Source organism: Ursus maritimus, unplaced genomic scaffold (genome assembly GCF_017311325.1).
Source record: "Ursus maritimus isolate PB19 unplaced genomic scaffold, ASM1731132v1 scaffold_7, whole genome shotgun sequence".
NCBI classification, from domain to species: domain Eukaryota; kingdom Metazoa; phylum Chordata; class Mammalia; order Carnivora; family Ursidae; genus Ursus; species Ursus maritimus.
The window spans coordinates 10177778-10189837 of NW_024426885.1; the positions used below are offsets into that span (position 1 = coordinate 10177778).

At 47.4% G+C, this 12060-nt stretch overlaps 1 protein-coding gene across 1 annotated transcript in view; it reads left to right on the forward strand.

The window, feature by feature from the left end:
• The window catches only part of FGFR2 (fibroblast growth factor receptor 2), a 96947-nt gene that overhangs the window by 57882 nt on the left and 27005 nt on the right, over positions 1-12060 (forward strand). Inside the window, 3 exon segments of the mRNA XM_008685213.1 lie at positions 2268-2458; positions 4986-5130; positions 7191-7408. Coding sequence (XP_008683435.1) covers positions 2268-2458; positions 4986-5130; positions 7191-7408 — 554 coding nt within the window.

A 12060-nucleotide genomic window follows, 5' to 3' on the forward strand; every position in this document is an offset into this window, starting at 1 on the left:
TTTTTAAAAACATTTTAAATAACATTCTCTAAGGTTTCATTTTATACTGAAGGCAGCTGTAATAAGTTTTGGAAGACGGTGTAAGGTTTCGATTACAGAGCAATCCCGACTTGCAGTTTTTGTACCAAAAGTGAGAAAGGGCGGAGGGACGTGGGGGTGGTTAAGAGGTTATTTTGTATAAGGTGAGAAAATTTGAAAGGATACATTCAGGACTGCAAGCGGTAACATTTGGTACGCTGTAATTTGCAAATGCAATAACATTAAACCATCGCAGGGGCTTTTTTTTCCCCCCTTGGTGAAAATAGTCCGGATAGCAATGGAATAACTTAATAACTGGAACGCAGCAGCACGTTGACCACAAGTAAAACAAGGCTGCAGCTCGGGAATGGGCCCTGCCAGTGTCGCCCCAGTGACTACATTCCCTGTTGAAGGCTGGCGCAGGCCAGCGATGTCGGCCTTATGAAAGCGCTCATTGTTCCCAGGGCATCATTATTTGGTATTACGTGCACAATGTTTGCTTGTGAAACGATTTATTGGAAACAAGTATGTTTAAGAAGGAGAACTTGGTTTGAAATTCAGTTGATCTGGCTTATGACATTTAAGATTTTATAGGACCTTTGTTTCTAAGAATAAATATTTAGGTCCACTGTAAATATTTATCTTAAAACACACAAACACACGCACACAAAACCAGAAAACTGAGCCAGGGAATGAACTGATACCTAAAATTCACTTCTCTGCGGGAAAGAGTAGACCGCCTCCATATGAGGTATGTGGAAAGGAGTGGATTTTGTGAGCTTGGCTGGCAGTATCCAGCCCAGAGGACCGCTTCCCCTCCCACGGAGCCTCGTGGGAGGAGGCGTGATGAGGTGTGTGTGTGTGTGTGTGTGCGCGCATTTAGCTCTGTTCTTCTCCCATGGATGGGGCTAGCCGGGATTAAAGCAGCCCTGCCCCTGCCAGCTTCATGCCGGGTGTCCCTGGCATCTAGCTGGCAGCCACACCTGACTGGGAGGCTCGCCATGAGGCCCATCACGGGGATGGCACGTCAGCCGAAGGGTGAGGCTTTCTGATAATGTTTGGAGGTGTCCTAGCTTTGAGATTTTCTGTCCACAAAAGTAGGACTTCTGGGTTCTTTGCTCAGCCGACAGAGTAATGTCCGGCAAATGAATGACTTCTTTGGAGGCTCTGAAATCCTTATCTTTTTAATGTGAAAGCTTAGGTGTCTCCGAAGCGATGGGAGATTTTGGAATGAAATGTGCTAAGAGTAACCCGCTAGCATTTCTTTTCTTTCTTTCCTTTCCTTTCCTTTTTTTTTTTTTTTAAGTTTTTAAAGACCAGCAGACTTGTGCATTAAAATCAATTTACACATGGTTTGGCTTGTGTCCAGCAAATTCCACCAAATGATATTTTAATCTGAAAGGCCCAAATAGAGAAGGGTTTAGATATCTATCATTCTAATTTGCTATTTCCAGTCCACTGCACAGGGATACTCAGGTGCAGGGTGGAGGCATCTTTGGTGTGCTGGGTTGGCTGGGATCTCCTTCTTTCCCTTGGCCATTTTTTAAGTTGGGGGTTAAAGGCGGTGATATCTGCACTGTGGGGAGACCGATAGGGTGGCTTGTACGTGCAGGTATGTGGGGTGGGATGGTACGTTTGTGGCTGGCTGGCTGGCTGGCTGGGTATGTATGGCTCCTGACCGAACTGCCATGTAACAAGATGGCAGCCAGCTTGTGATTCTAGTGCCTTTGTGGACAGGCTCATGCAACGGGCTGGTCTGTTAACCAGATTCTTGAGGGCTCTTGCCTGCAGTTTCTCATGTACCTTGACCTGGTTGCCTCTACAAGATTTCTGTAGAGACCCCCTCTAAACTGAAGAGCAACTTTTGCAGGTGTAAGATGATGGGTGTCCTCTGTCTCCAATATTATCCCACGTGGGACAAGTGAAGAGGCCCCCGTTCCCCCACCGTGTGTCCTTTCGATTGTCAAAATAAAATCTTTCCCCTTGTTCGGTAGGTGGCCACGGACAACCAATAACTCGAGATATCAGAAGTTCTTCTTTCTGTTTTCTAAATAAGTATTCTTTTTACAAGGGTCGCGCTCCAGCAGTCTCCTTTGAAGTCGGTTTTGTTATGCATTGGGCCGCGGTGTTATTTCAAAGGAGTCAGCCAGCAGACTTGAGGCCTTTTTGGCTTGTGTTCACGAACAGCCTTCTGGACAGCACAACTTATTTATTCGTCTTCCCCCTCTTTCCCATGCCCCCCCCCTCAGAGCGATCGCCACACCGGCCCATCCTCCAAGCGGGACTGCCGGCCAACGCCTCCACCGTGGTCGGGGGCGACGTGGAGTTCGTCTGCAAAGTGTACAGCGACGCCCAGCCCCACATTCAGTGGATCAAACATGTAGAAAAGAACGGCAGCAAATACGGGCCCGACGGGCTGCCTTACCTCAAGGTGCTGAAGGTGAGGACTTTCTGAATCCGAAGGGACCCACCCCGGGGTCTCCGTCGCGGACGTGGGGACGGGTTCTTTGATTTCCCGTTGGATCTGTGAGAAGAGGATTCTCTTCCTTGACCGGCCGGTAGAGAGTGTGGTAGGGAATTAGCAGATGATGAGGCTCGCTGGCAAAATTGCAAGGGGCAGGTGGGGGGTGGGGAAGCAGGCCAGTGGAAGGGCTATTCAAGGGGGAGTCCGAATAATTCAGCTGTTTATCAGACGAGACATTAAGGCTTAGCTGCACATCTATGAAAATGGGGATCGTGGTGCCGTCTCCCCGCCGGGGTGGCCGTGCCGAATCCACGTGATGGCGTGCACTGAAAGAGCTTTGTAAGCTCGAGGCGTGGTACCGGTGTTTACGGTTACGCCGACGTCGACTTCTCTTAATGCGACGTGAGGATCAAATTGGAGTAGCCATCTGTCAGAAGCAATTTACGTCTTACTTTTAAAAGAAGGCGTTAAGCCTTTGAAATTCATTCACATGTGGTGTAGGCAATGAACTTGTAGAAAATGTTTTCGCACCAGTGAAATGTTGAACAAGGAAACGTTCTTTCTCCTTGTATTTCGTATTTGGTCCCTTGCAAGTCCCCACTGAAGAGGGGACGTGGTGATGGCATCAGCCTCTTCAAGTTTTAGGTCTGTCTCGCTCTTCAGGGTGGTGATAGGAAGAGGCAGGTACAGCCCCTCCTTAGCCACCGCCTGTCGCGTCTCCACATTTACGTGCTCGTGGAGAACGTCCTTAGAAAGAACAGTCTTCCCATAGAATAGCTGCCCATAGGTAGCTCCACGAAGGACTCTCAGCTGACGAGGTATTCTCCCCAGCTGAGGATCCCAGTGATCAAAAGAGCTGGAAAAAGATCACCAGCCTGGGGAACCACGGTCCTTTCTGCTAGGCATTGACCACGCCCTTCCATCCCTCTCCACCGGGTCACTTCGGGTCACTTCCGTTGCCCACCAGTTGGCTTATTTTGTTCTGTCTAAGCCCACAACCCTTTAAGGCAGCTGCTTAGACCTAATGGAGTTTGGGGTTTTTTTTGTTTTTGTTTTTTTGGTGGTGTGTTGGTGGTGGGACCCTAGACAGTGCAAAGTCCTTCCTGGTTGGCCGTTATATTGTTCTCCTGTGTCTGTTCCAGCACTCGGGGATAAATAGTTCCAATGCAGAAGTGCTGGCTCTGTTCAATGTGACTGAGGCGGATGCTGGGGAGTATATATGTAAGGTCTCCAATTATATAGGGCAGGCCAACCAGTCTGCCTGGCTCACTGTCCTGCCAAAACAGCAAGGTAACAATGTTTTGTGTTTTTTGTTTTTGTTTTTGTTTTTTTTAAAACAAGGCTGGATATAGAAGCTGAAAAGACTTGGTGCTTTGGGAGACTGCAGGCAGCTTAGAGGATGACTCTGTGGCCTTGGTGTATTCGTAATAATCTTTCTTCGGTGATGCAGCTGGTAGGACGCCAGCAGCCATGGAAAAATGCCCACGATGTTCAAAGTGCTTGCTCTCATTTCTTCTAAAGATTACCCTCCACTCCCCGCCCCCACCCAGTTTTTAAGTCGTTCCTTCTGGTGTGTCTTGTTTGGGCTGCACATTCCCCATCATGACTGCACATCATCAGCATTTTAAACGCACACAGGCGTGCCTGTTGAATTTGTGACATTTGCCTATCAGCAGAATTCATAGCTGCTTCTGCCCCAGACTGGTAGAGAAATATTGGCATGTGATCATTTTTCCAGCAGATGTCATTTCGTTGGTTACGTAATGGGTGCTTAGGAGATACTGTCCTTGACCTTGCTCTCCTGAATCGGAGCATAAGCCATTTAATGGATGTGGACGGTCTTGAAGGCACCAGCTGATGTTCTTCGTTCGTCAGGACTCACACTCAAATGTTTATATTGAAGGGAAAAAAAAAAAACCAGTTTTTTTGCTACCAAGATCGTATTTTCTTCTGTTTTCTTTCATGCCATGTGAGTCAAAATGGTTAAACGTGAAAATCAGAGTCCAGTAACCGACACCATATTCCACCCTGGTTGGTTCCCACAGGGCTGGAAGGACGTGCCGGGCGTCCCCTTGGGCGTGTCTCCAGGGTTTTGCTTTATATGCAATAATTCAGCACCATCCTTTTCTCAAGGTGGGAGTCTGCAGCCAACAGGACCAGAACCCAGCTGGGACTTTTGGGTGCTATACTTTTGGAAAACCATTCCTAAACCCAAAGCAACACGAAGGCCAAGAGAACGGATCTCTGTGGGTTGATTTTTCCATGCGTCTGATTGCATGCATGTCTAGGTGGTGAAGCCGGTGTGGTGACGGGCCTGTGGAGGCGAGCTGCTCAGTGTCGCTCAGTGTCTCTCGGTTGTGGGCTTTGTGGATGGGCTGCGATCGGAATCTTCTGGTGGCCAGCACCTGCCGGAGCCCCCGGCGCAATGCCTCATGGTTCCACGGCTCCCTCCACGATCATCCCTGTGTTGTCTAGCCTTTTCTCTTGCTTCCCTGTTTTCTAGGCCGCCGGTGTTAATACCACGGACAAAGAGATTGAGGTTCTCTATATTCGGAATGTAACTTTTGAGGATGCTGGGGAGTATACGTGCTTGGCGGGCAATTCTATTGGGATATCGTTTCACTCTGCATGGTTGACGGTTCTGCCAGGTATATACTGCTCTTTCTCTCCGTGGTTTTTCCCCTTTTCTTGGTTGATTGCTATAAAATTAACACAGCTTCTGTTCTCAGAAATGGCCCCTTTTATCCTGGCGTAAAGATTTTTAAAAATGTTGAAAATTATCCCCTGGGGATAAGAAAGTTGCCTTTGGAAAGTCACTTACAATGAGATCCCATACTCGCATTTATGATCAAGTGAAATTTCATCCTTAAAACCCAAAGGGATCTTATATTTTCAGTGAGTCACTGAGTCAATGTATAAATTCACCCATCCGCGTTTCTCTTAAGGAAGAAGTGGAAATTACTTTGTAAAATTCAAAGTAATTTTTTCTCATTTCAATTCCATTTCACTAAAATCCCGTATGTACTTTTATTACGTTGTTCCACTCTCTCTTTTTAATGATATGCAACTAGATGGATGTATGTTGAGATGCCTGGGGAGAAACCCCTTGGCACGCAGGGCGTACAGAAGCAGTGTGTTACCTACCTCGGGAATTGGTGGCTTGCCGCATGTTGCAACCAAATGGACCCTCCGTTTGCTTTTCCTGCAAAGCATGCTCTTGCCAGCTCGGGCTTGATGTTATTTCCGCCCTGTGGAGAAATCAACATCAACAAAGCCCTGTTGCCTAAATACTGTTGCTGTCTGGATCTTTAACCGACATCTCTGTCCTAGTCGAGCTTTTCCTGATAATCACGATCTTGATGCGTCTGTCTCTTTGCCATTTCCTTTGTGAAGCTGCATAGACTGGTTTGCTAGCCCATGATGTTCCACTCCAGTTATTAATTCCTTATTTTTAGAGTATGGTGCCTACCTGCATGCTTATTTTTGTATCTAGTCAAAAGAAATTGATCATTATGTGCTGTGCTGCTGGGAGTTTTGACTGTCTTGCAAGTATTTTTCCGATTAAAATGTATAAGCTTTAAATAATACCATTGCATCCGTTTCCCCTTTTGTTGTGAATCTGCTCTGTGAATATTTGCTTTGAAACAATGAGATGCCTCTTACGTTGAGCTTGCTTTTACTTGTAGTACTGCATTCTGCAGGGGCCTAATTGGCGCCTCTTAACCAATTTGCCTGACGGTACTAGCACATTAACTAAGAATGCAGTTGGAAAAAAATACCCTTTGGAAATACACTGCTTGTAGCTCCATGACCATTGAGGACTGAGAAGAGAGCAGATATTACTGGAAGTTGACCTAAGAACGTGCCACGTGAAGGCATTAGATGGGTACTCACACATAAAACCGTTTCTGTTTTTTCTTTAAGAGAAAAGTTGTAGTGACCTCAGTATAACCTTTGGAAAACACAAATCTTAAATGGTAATTGATTAAGGGCTATTAGAAACGTTCCATGGTATGGACATCATGATTCTATATTAAAGACAATTTGGTCTTTAAATTCAGTGCATTTGTTTATTTAGTTCAATAATTTGCCGCACTGTATTAAGAAATTTGAAACCTTTCCGGACCAGCCTACTAGATGAATATTTATTTCATTTCATGTGGAAGTGTGTTCATCTGGGGTGAATCACCCCATCACATCTTCCTTTGGAAGAGCTTACCCAAATAAGAGTGAGGCACCTACCATCTCTTCAGATGTAAAAGTGGGCATTGTTTATATTTACGAATTTTTAATTTGGTTTGCATCAGGGACCACCATGGAAGACAGTCCTCCCCCCCCCCCCATAGGTGTGGTTAACTGCCCTTCCCTGCCCAAATGTCTGATATAATGTGGCCCTGTAGCCTGCCCTTTGTGTCCTGGAGGCAACCAATCCATCATGATCACTGGATTGCAGAGGCCCATTGAGGCTAGAGATAGTGGCCCCTTGGGCCCTGGTGGTCAAGCGGGGAGCCTTTGGTTACTCACATTCATTTGGGAGAGGTGCATGGCAGGCCCTTAGCCCGTGCCATTCCGCAGCATTGAGTCATTGGGAAGCCTGTGCTTGGGGACGGTCATCACCTTGTGATTCGTTTAGCCATGCCAGGATGCATCGACCCCGTGTAACTCTGTGGCCTGCTTATTTGTTCCTCCCCTGTGGTCTACACTCTAGCTCCTGTAAGAGAAAAGGAGATTACGGCTTCCCCAGACTACCTGGAGATAGCCATTTACTGCATAGGGGTCTTCCTGATTGCGTGTATGGTGGTGACGGTCATCCTGTGCCGAATGAAGACCACGACCAAGAAGCCAGACTTCAGCAGCCAGCCAGCTGTGCACAAGCTGACCAAGCGCATCCCCTTGCGGAGACAGGTAACAGAAAGTAGATAAAGAGTTTGAAGAAATGTACTCCTCCCCCCGCGCCCCAGCCAGCCCTCGGGTCTTTTTCTCGGCTGCGATATCATCTACTTCTGCGAGCTGTCCCGACATGCCTCTCGGTGGCTCTCCAGTTAGTGTTTGGGGCTCGGAGAGTCAGGTCCTGGGGCATCTGTGGGGTCAACTGAGTCAAGTTCCAAAGGCAAGAAAGCATGACGGTGTGAGACTCTGGGAGCTCATCGGTAGGACTGGAAATAACACGGGGAGGCGATGCCCTTGTGTGTGTTTGAGGCTCAAGTGTAGCGGTCTTTTTGAATCATAGGCCACTTTTGTCCCCTGTGATCTAATGCTGTTTTTGAGACAGGCTTATGCCACTAGTTGGAAAGGGAGGGACTCTAGTTCTCTTTGACTTATTTTTTTAAATCAAGGTCAGAAACTTATGCCCTAGAGATGAAACTGAACTACAGCTTGATTTAAACCAGACTATGATGTCTTTCTTCACTGGGTTTTGGCTCAACCTCTCTGATTCTTAAAATAGAAATGTATGCATATAATATGTTATTGTTAATCGTTCACAAGTGTGGCTGTGGATTTGGTGGTAGAAAGATTTTTATATTGAATGAGCAACAGATTGTTCTTCACCCCGTGTCGGGTCTTTGGTGGTTACGTTTTGCTTGTGTCGTTTTGCTTTGGGGAGACAGGGCGAGATCGAGCCTCCACACCTCTGCGTTTAACCAGAGCTGCAAAGCCGAGTGGGACAGGATGTGCTTTGACTCCTTCCTCTGTTCATGAAGATGGGAGGGGAAGGCAGATGTGAATGGAAAGGGTTCACAAATAAAGGGTTGGGAACTGTGTTCCGATCGAGGAATTTCTTTTGAGACAACAAGTAAAATGGCTAACTCAGCGGCTCTGTTGCAATTACAAGATGTTTGTTAAAGTTGCAGATTCCTTAGTCTTAGCCCCCGAGATTCTCATTCCGTAGATCTTGAATGGGGCCAGGAATCTGTATTTTAAGCAGGTCCTTAGGTGATTCTGCAATGTACTCCGAGAAACTCTGGGTTAATCCCAGCCCTGCCCCTCCTGGGACTTCAGGTGGCGATGACATTTTCTGGATCAAGCATTAGCACGGATTAGGAACCAGTTGGCCAGCCGCGGTTTTGGCATGGCTCTGGCTGTTCTCAACCCAGCTCCAAGCTCCGGGCTGAATGGGTCCTTGTTGACTTCTCTGAAGCCATGTATCAAGCGGCCCTTTATTCTTCTTAGAGGCTGAGGATAGCGTTTGGAGTGTGTGTGAAGTGCAAGTGATTGCCCAGATTGTGTTAGAGCAAGGGGAATAAAGGTGCCCACTGGGTGACTCCTGCCACCAAGAATGCCGTCGTTATTAAAATGACACCACTGTCATTCTTGGGGCCTTCTAGAGAAGCAATGATGGGGCCACTTGCCTGACTCTTCTTAACCTGGCCAGATGGTGCCTTCAGTGACCTTTAGGTGCTCTGGCCAGCCCTCCCCTCCCCCTCCTTTCCAGTTACCTCTGGGCCATTCTTCCAGCCACCATCTTGAGAACCTGACCTCAGGAGTTGGAGAAGGGAGTGGTGTTCCCATCTCTATTATTTTTTTTTTTGATAGGGGAAAATGCTACCTTCTGGAGGAAACCTGCACTTTGGTGTAGCTAGACCGTTGGCCCATAATGATTTCATCTTTTTTTCTGAAACTGTTACAATGCTCTTCTTTTTACTTAAATATAAAAGATACAGCTGCCCTTAACATCGCCTTGACTCAACCCTAGTCATTGTATCTGCATGTCTCTTTGGCTGGCTGGCCTTTCTTCTTTGTCTCCACCCCGGTTGGTCATTCTTCCTGTACTCTCCCTGTGTGTAACCAAAGGGAACATTAGGTTTTCTCCTTTTCTCTCCCTCCTTTTCTTCCTTCCCTTATCATAATTTCCCAAGTGCTTGGTCTAACCCAGGTTCCATGCAGGATACGGCCTGTCACGTTCACCCGTGTTGCCAAGGTTATTTGGGGGTCATCATTTGGAATGTCGTTGACTTGGGTTTTAGTAGAGTCAAGTAGAATAAGAGAAGCAGAGGAAGGTGGACAATTACCAGTGCCCTGGAAAAAGGATCTCTGGGAGATTAATTTATTTGGGGGAACGTTGACACACCTCACCTCCTCTTATATGTTAAAATGGATGTGCGGTTCTTTACAAAGAGCACCCCGACAATAAGCACGGCCCCTTTGGTGGAGAAGGAGATGCCTGTCAGGTATCTGGATAAAAGAGCGTTATTGGACTATAGCTGGAATGAAAAGCCCCATAAAGGCCGGCAGATATGTTGATGACAGAGAAAATACCACGGGGATGCCAGGCATGCCTTTACCTGGCGACAGGTGAGCCTGTAATCAAATGTCTTGAGGATGGGTTCTCCCTAGTTATTTGCAATGCTGTATTTGCCCACTCTCCTCTCCCACACAGGTAACACGGAGTGTCTTCGTGATGGGCGTGCGAGTGTTATCTCCCTGGCCCTGACCCTTGCCCCGCCCCCCCAGCACACATACACGCATCTCACTCAGCTCAATCCATCATTGTTCTCTGTTTAGAACAAGAGGAGTTGTGTTTTTTCTTTTCCTTCTTTTCTTTCATTTTCTTTCTTTCTTTCTTTCTTTCTTTCTTTCTTTCTTTCTTTCTTTCTTTCATCCTGTGAGTTTTTCCTTCTTGACATTTACTAATTTGTCCTGGACTTAACTGTTACAAGACAGTTCAGTTTGTTATTTTTTTGAGTCAAAAAAACTCTTCTTGCGTAGCTAAGAAGACATTCCTTGTGTTCAGGTCCCAGTAAGCTGGAGTTTTTTGAGGCTCTTTATGCATTTTGATGCTTGAGGAGGGAGAAGAGAACTTTTCGGTCGGGCGAGGAAGGTGGCAGCTGCGTCTCCCTGTGTCCCGTGACGGGGGTTCATCCCGCTTTCAGTGCTGGGGCTCGGATACCGTGCCAGCCGCTGGCTCGCCTGCTCCTGCTCCTTTGGAATCCGCGTCATCAAGAGGGCCAGCCAGGGAGGGTGTCCTCGTGAACTCATCAGCTCCTGTGCAGGTCTCGGGGCTGCGCGTGGACAGCCGTAATCGTTGGGAGGCAGCCTTTGCACATCCATGAGTTCAAGAGAGGGTTTCACTTTCCCTGGACTGCACACATCAGTTGGGCACTGGTGGGGAGGGGGGTGCCGAGGAAATTGAGGGTGTTTATTCAGGAGGCACGTGCTGTTGCTGGGTTTGGTGGGTCCGTTTTTCAGTGAGTACGTCGTCTTCCTTCTCCGGAGCCAGAAGTCTCCATAGGGCAGGATGGAAATTTCACTTTTGCCGTGAACAGGTAAACCCATCTCCTGGGTTGGGACGCACGTGCGTGCAACACACTCTCCCACCACCACTGGCCTCAGAGAAGGGCCCACAGGGTAATGTTTTTCTGAGACTTTAGTGTCACCCTCTGGGTTGCTGATATGGATAGATCAAGGTCATCTTTTATAAGGTATCTTTGAGATAAGTGGCATGTTCCCAGAGACCCGAACAGGTCAGAAGATGTGGAGGGACTGGCTGGGTGCAGGCGACTTATGAGCCGGTTCTTGGGGCGGTGCATTAATAGTTATTAAACACACTGAATCCCGTGAAGGAGGGTTCCACTCCTAGAAGCTCATTCATTGTCTAGCAGCCCTGACCTGGGAATATTCTCCATGTTTTGCTCAGTCACCTGGTCTAATGAGACCTCCGTGGTTCCAGAACACACTTGGGTAATGAGGATGGCCGTGGATGGCTAACCGGACTCTGCCCTTCCTGTGGGTGCCTCACTCTCTCTGGCCCCCATTGGGCTGTTCTCCCCTCTCAGCCTTCCAAAGACAAGGCAGTGTGAGATCTGATTTGGATTTTGGCTCCTGGGATCTTCTAGGAAGAACCAGCCTGTCCAGGACTGGTGAGCCATTGCTCTGATGGCTTGACTCAGGGAGTCCAGGGAACACCATGGGGGAGGCAGAGACTTGGCAAAGGAGAAGAGTGATAAACCACTTTATCTGATGACTTAAATTTGGTTATGGAGGGAAACAGAATCCACCCCCGAAAGCCCTTGAACCTGTAGCCCTGCCACCTGGTTCGAGGTGGTGAAAGCATTTTGTTTGGCCATCAGGGAATGGTGGGCAGGGCTTAGAGCAAAAAGTATGTTAAACTCAGGGCCTTCTGTTCTGGGTTGGGAACGTAGAGCCCCAGCTTCAGAGTCAGGAATTAGCATGAACATTCGTCACCCCTCCCCTCTTTGCCTCTGCCTGCCTCGTTCTCTGTGAGGTCCCCTGCCTTGGTTCTAATCTAGTCTAATCTAGTGCGTAGAGATAACCCTGTTTCTTGGTGGCCCTTTAAAAAGAAAAGAAAAAAATCACTTTCTTGCTTAATCTCCCATACAGACTGTAGAAATATACAAAAGGCACATTTCGTTAAAAGCTTGATGTATGGCACGTGTTAAAGAGATTCCGGAAAGTGGGGAGTTAGATACTGAAAATACATGCTAGAAACGTGCCTGTGGGGATTGAAGACCGGGAAGGCGGTTTATTTTAGGGTGTTCCCATTTATTGTTTGTCACCAACTTAATGATCGCCACCCGTGGAATATTTTTAAATTAGATAGGCTATCCAATAAGGGAAGA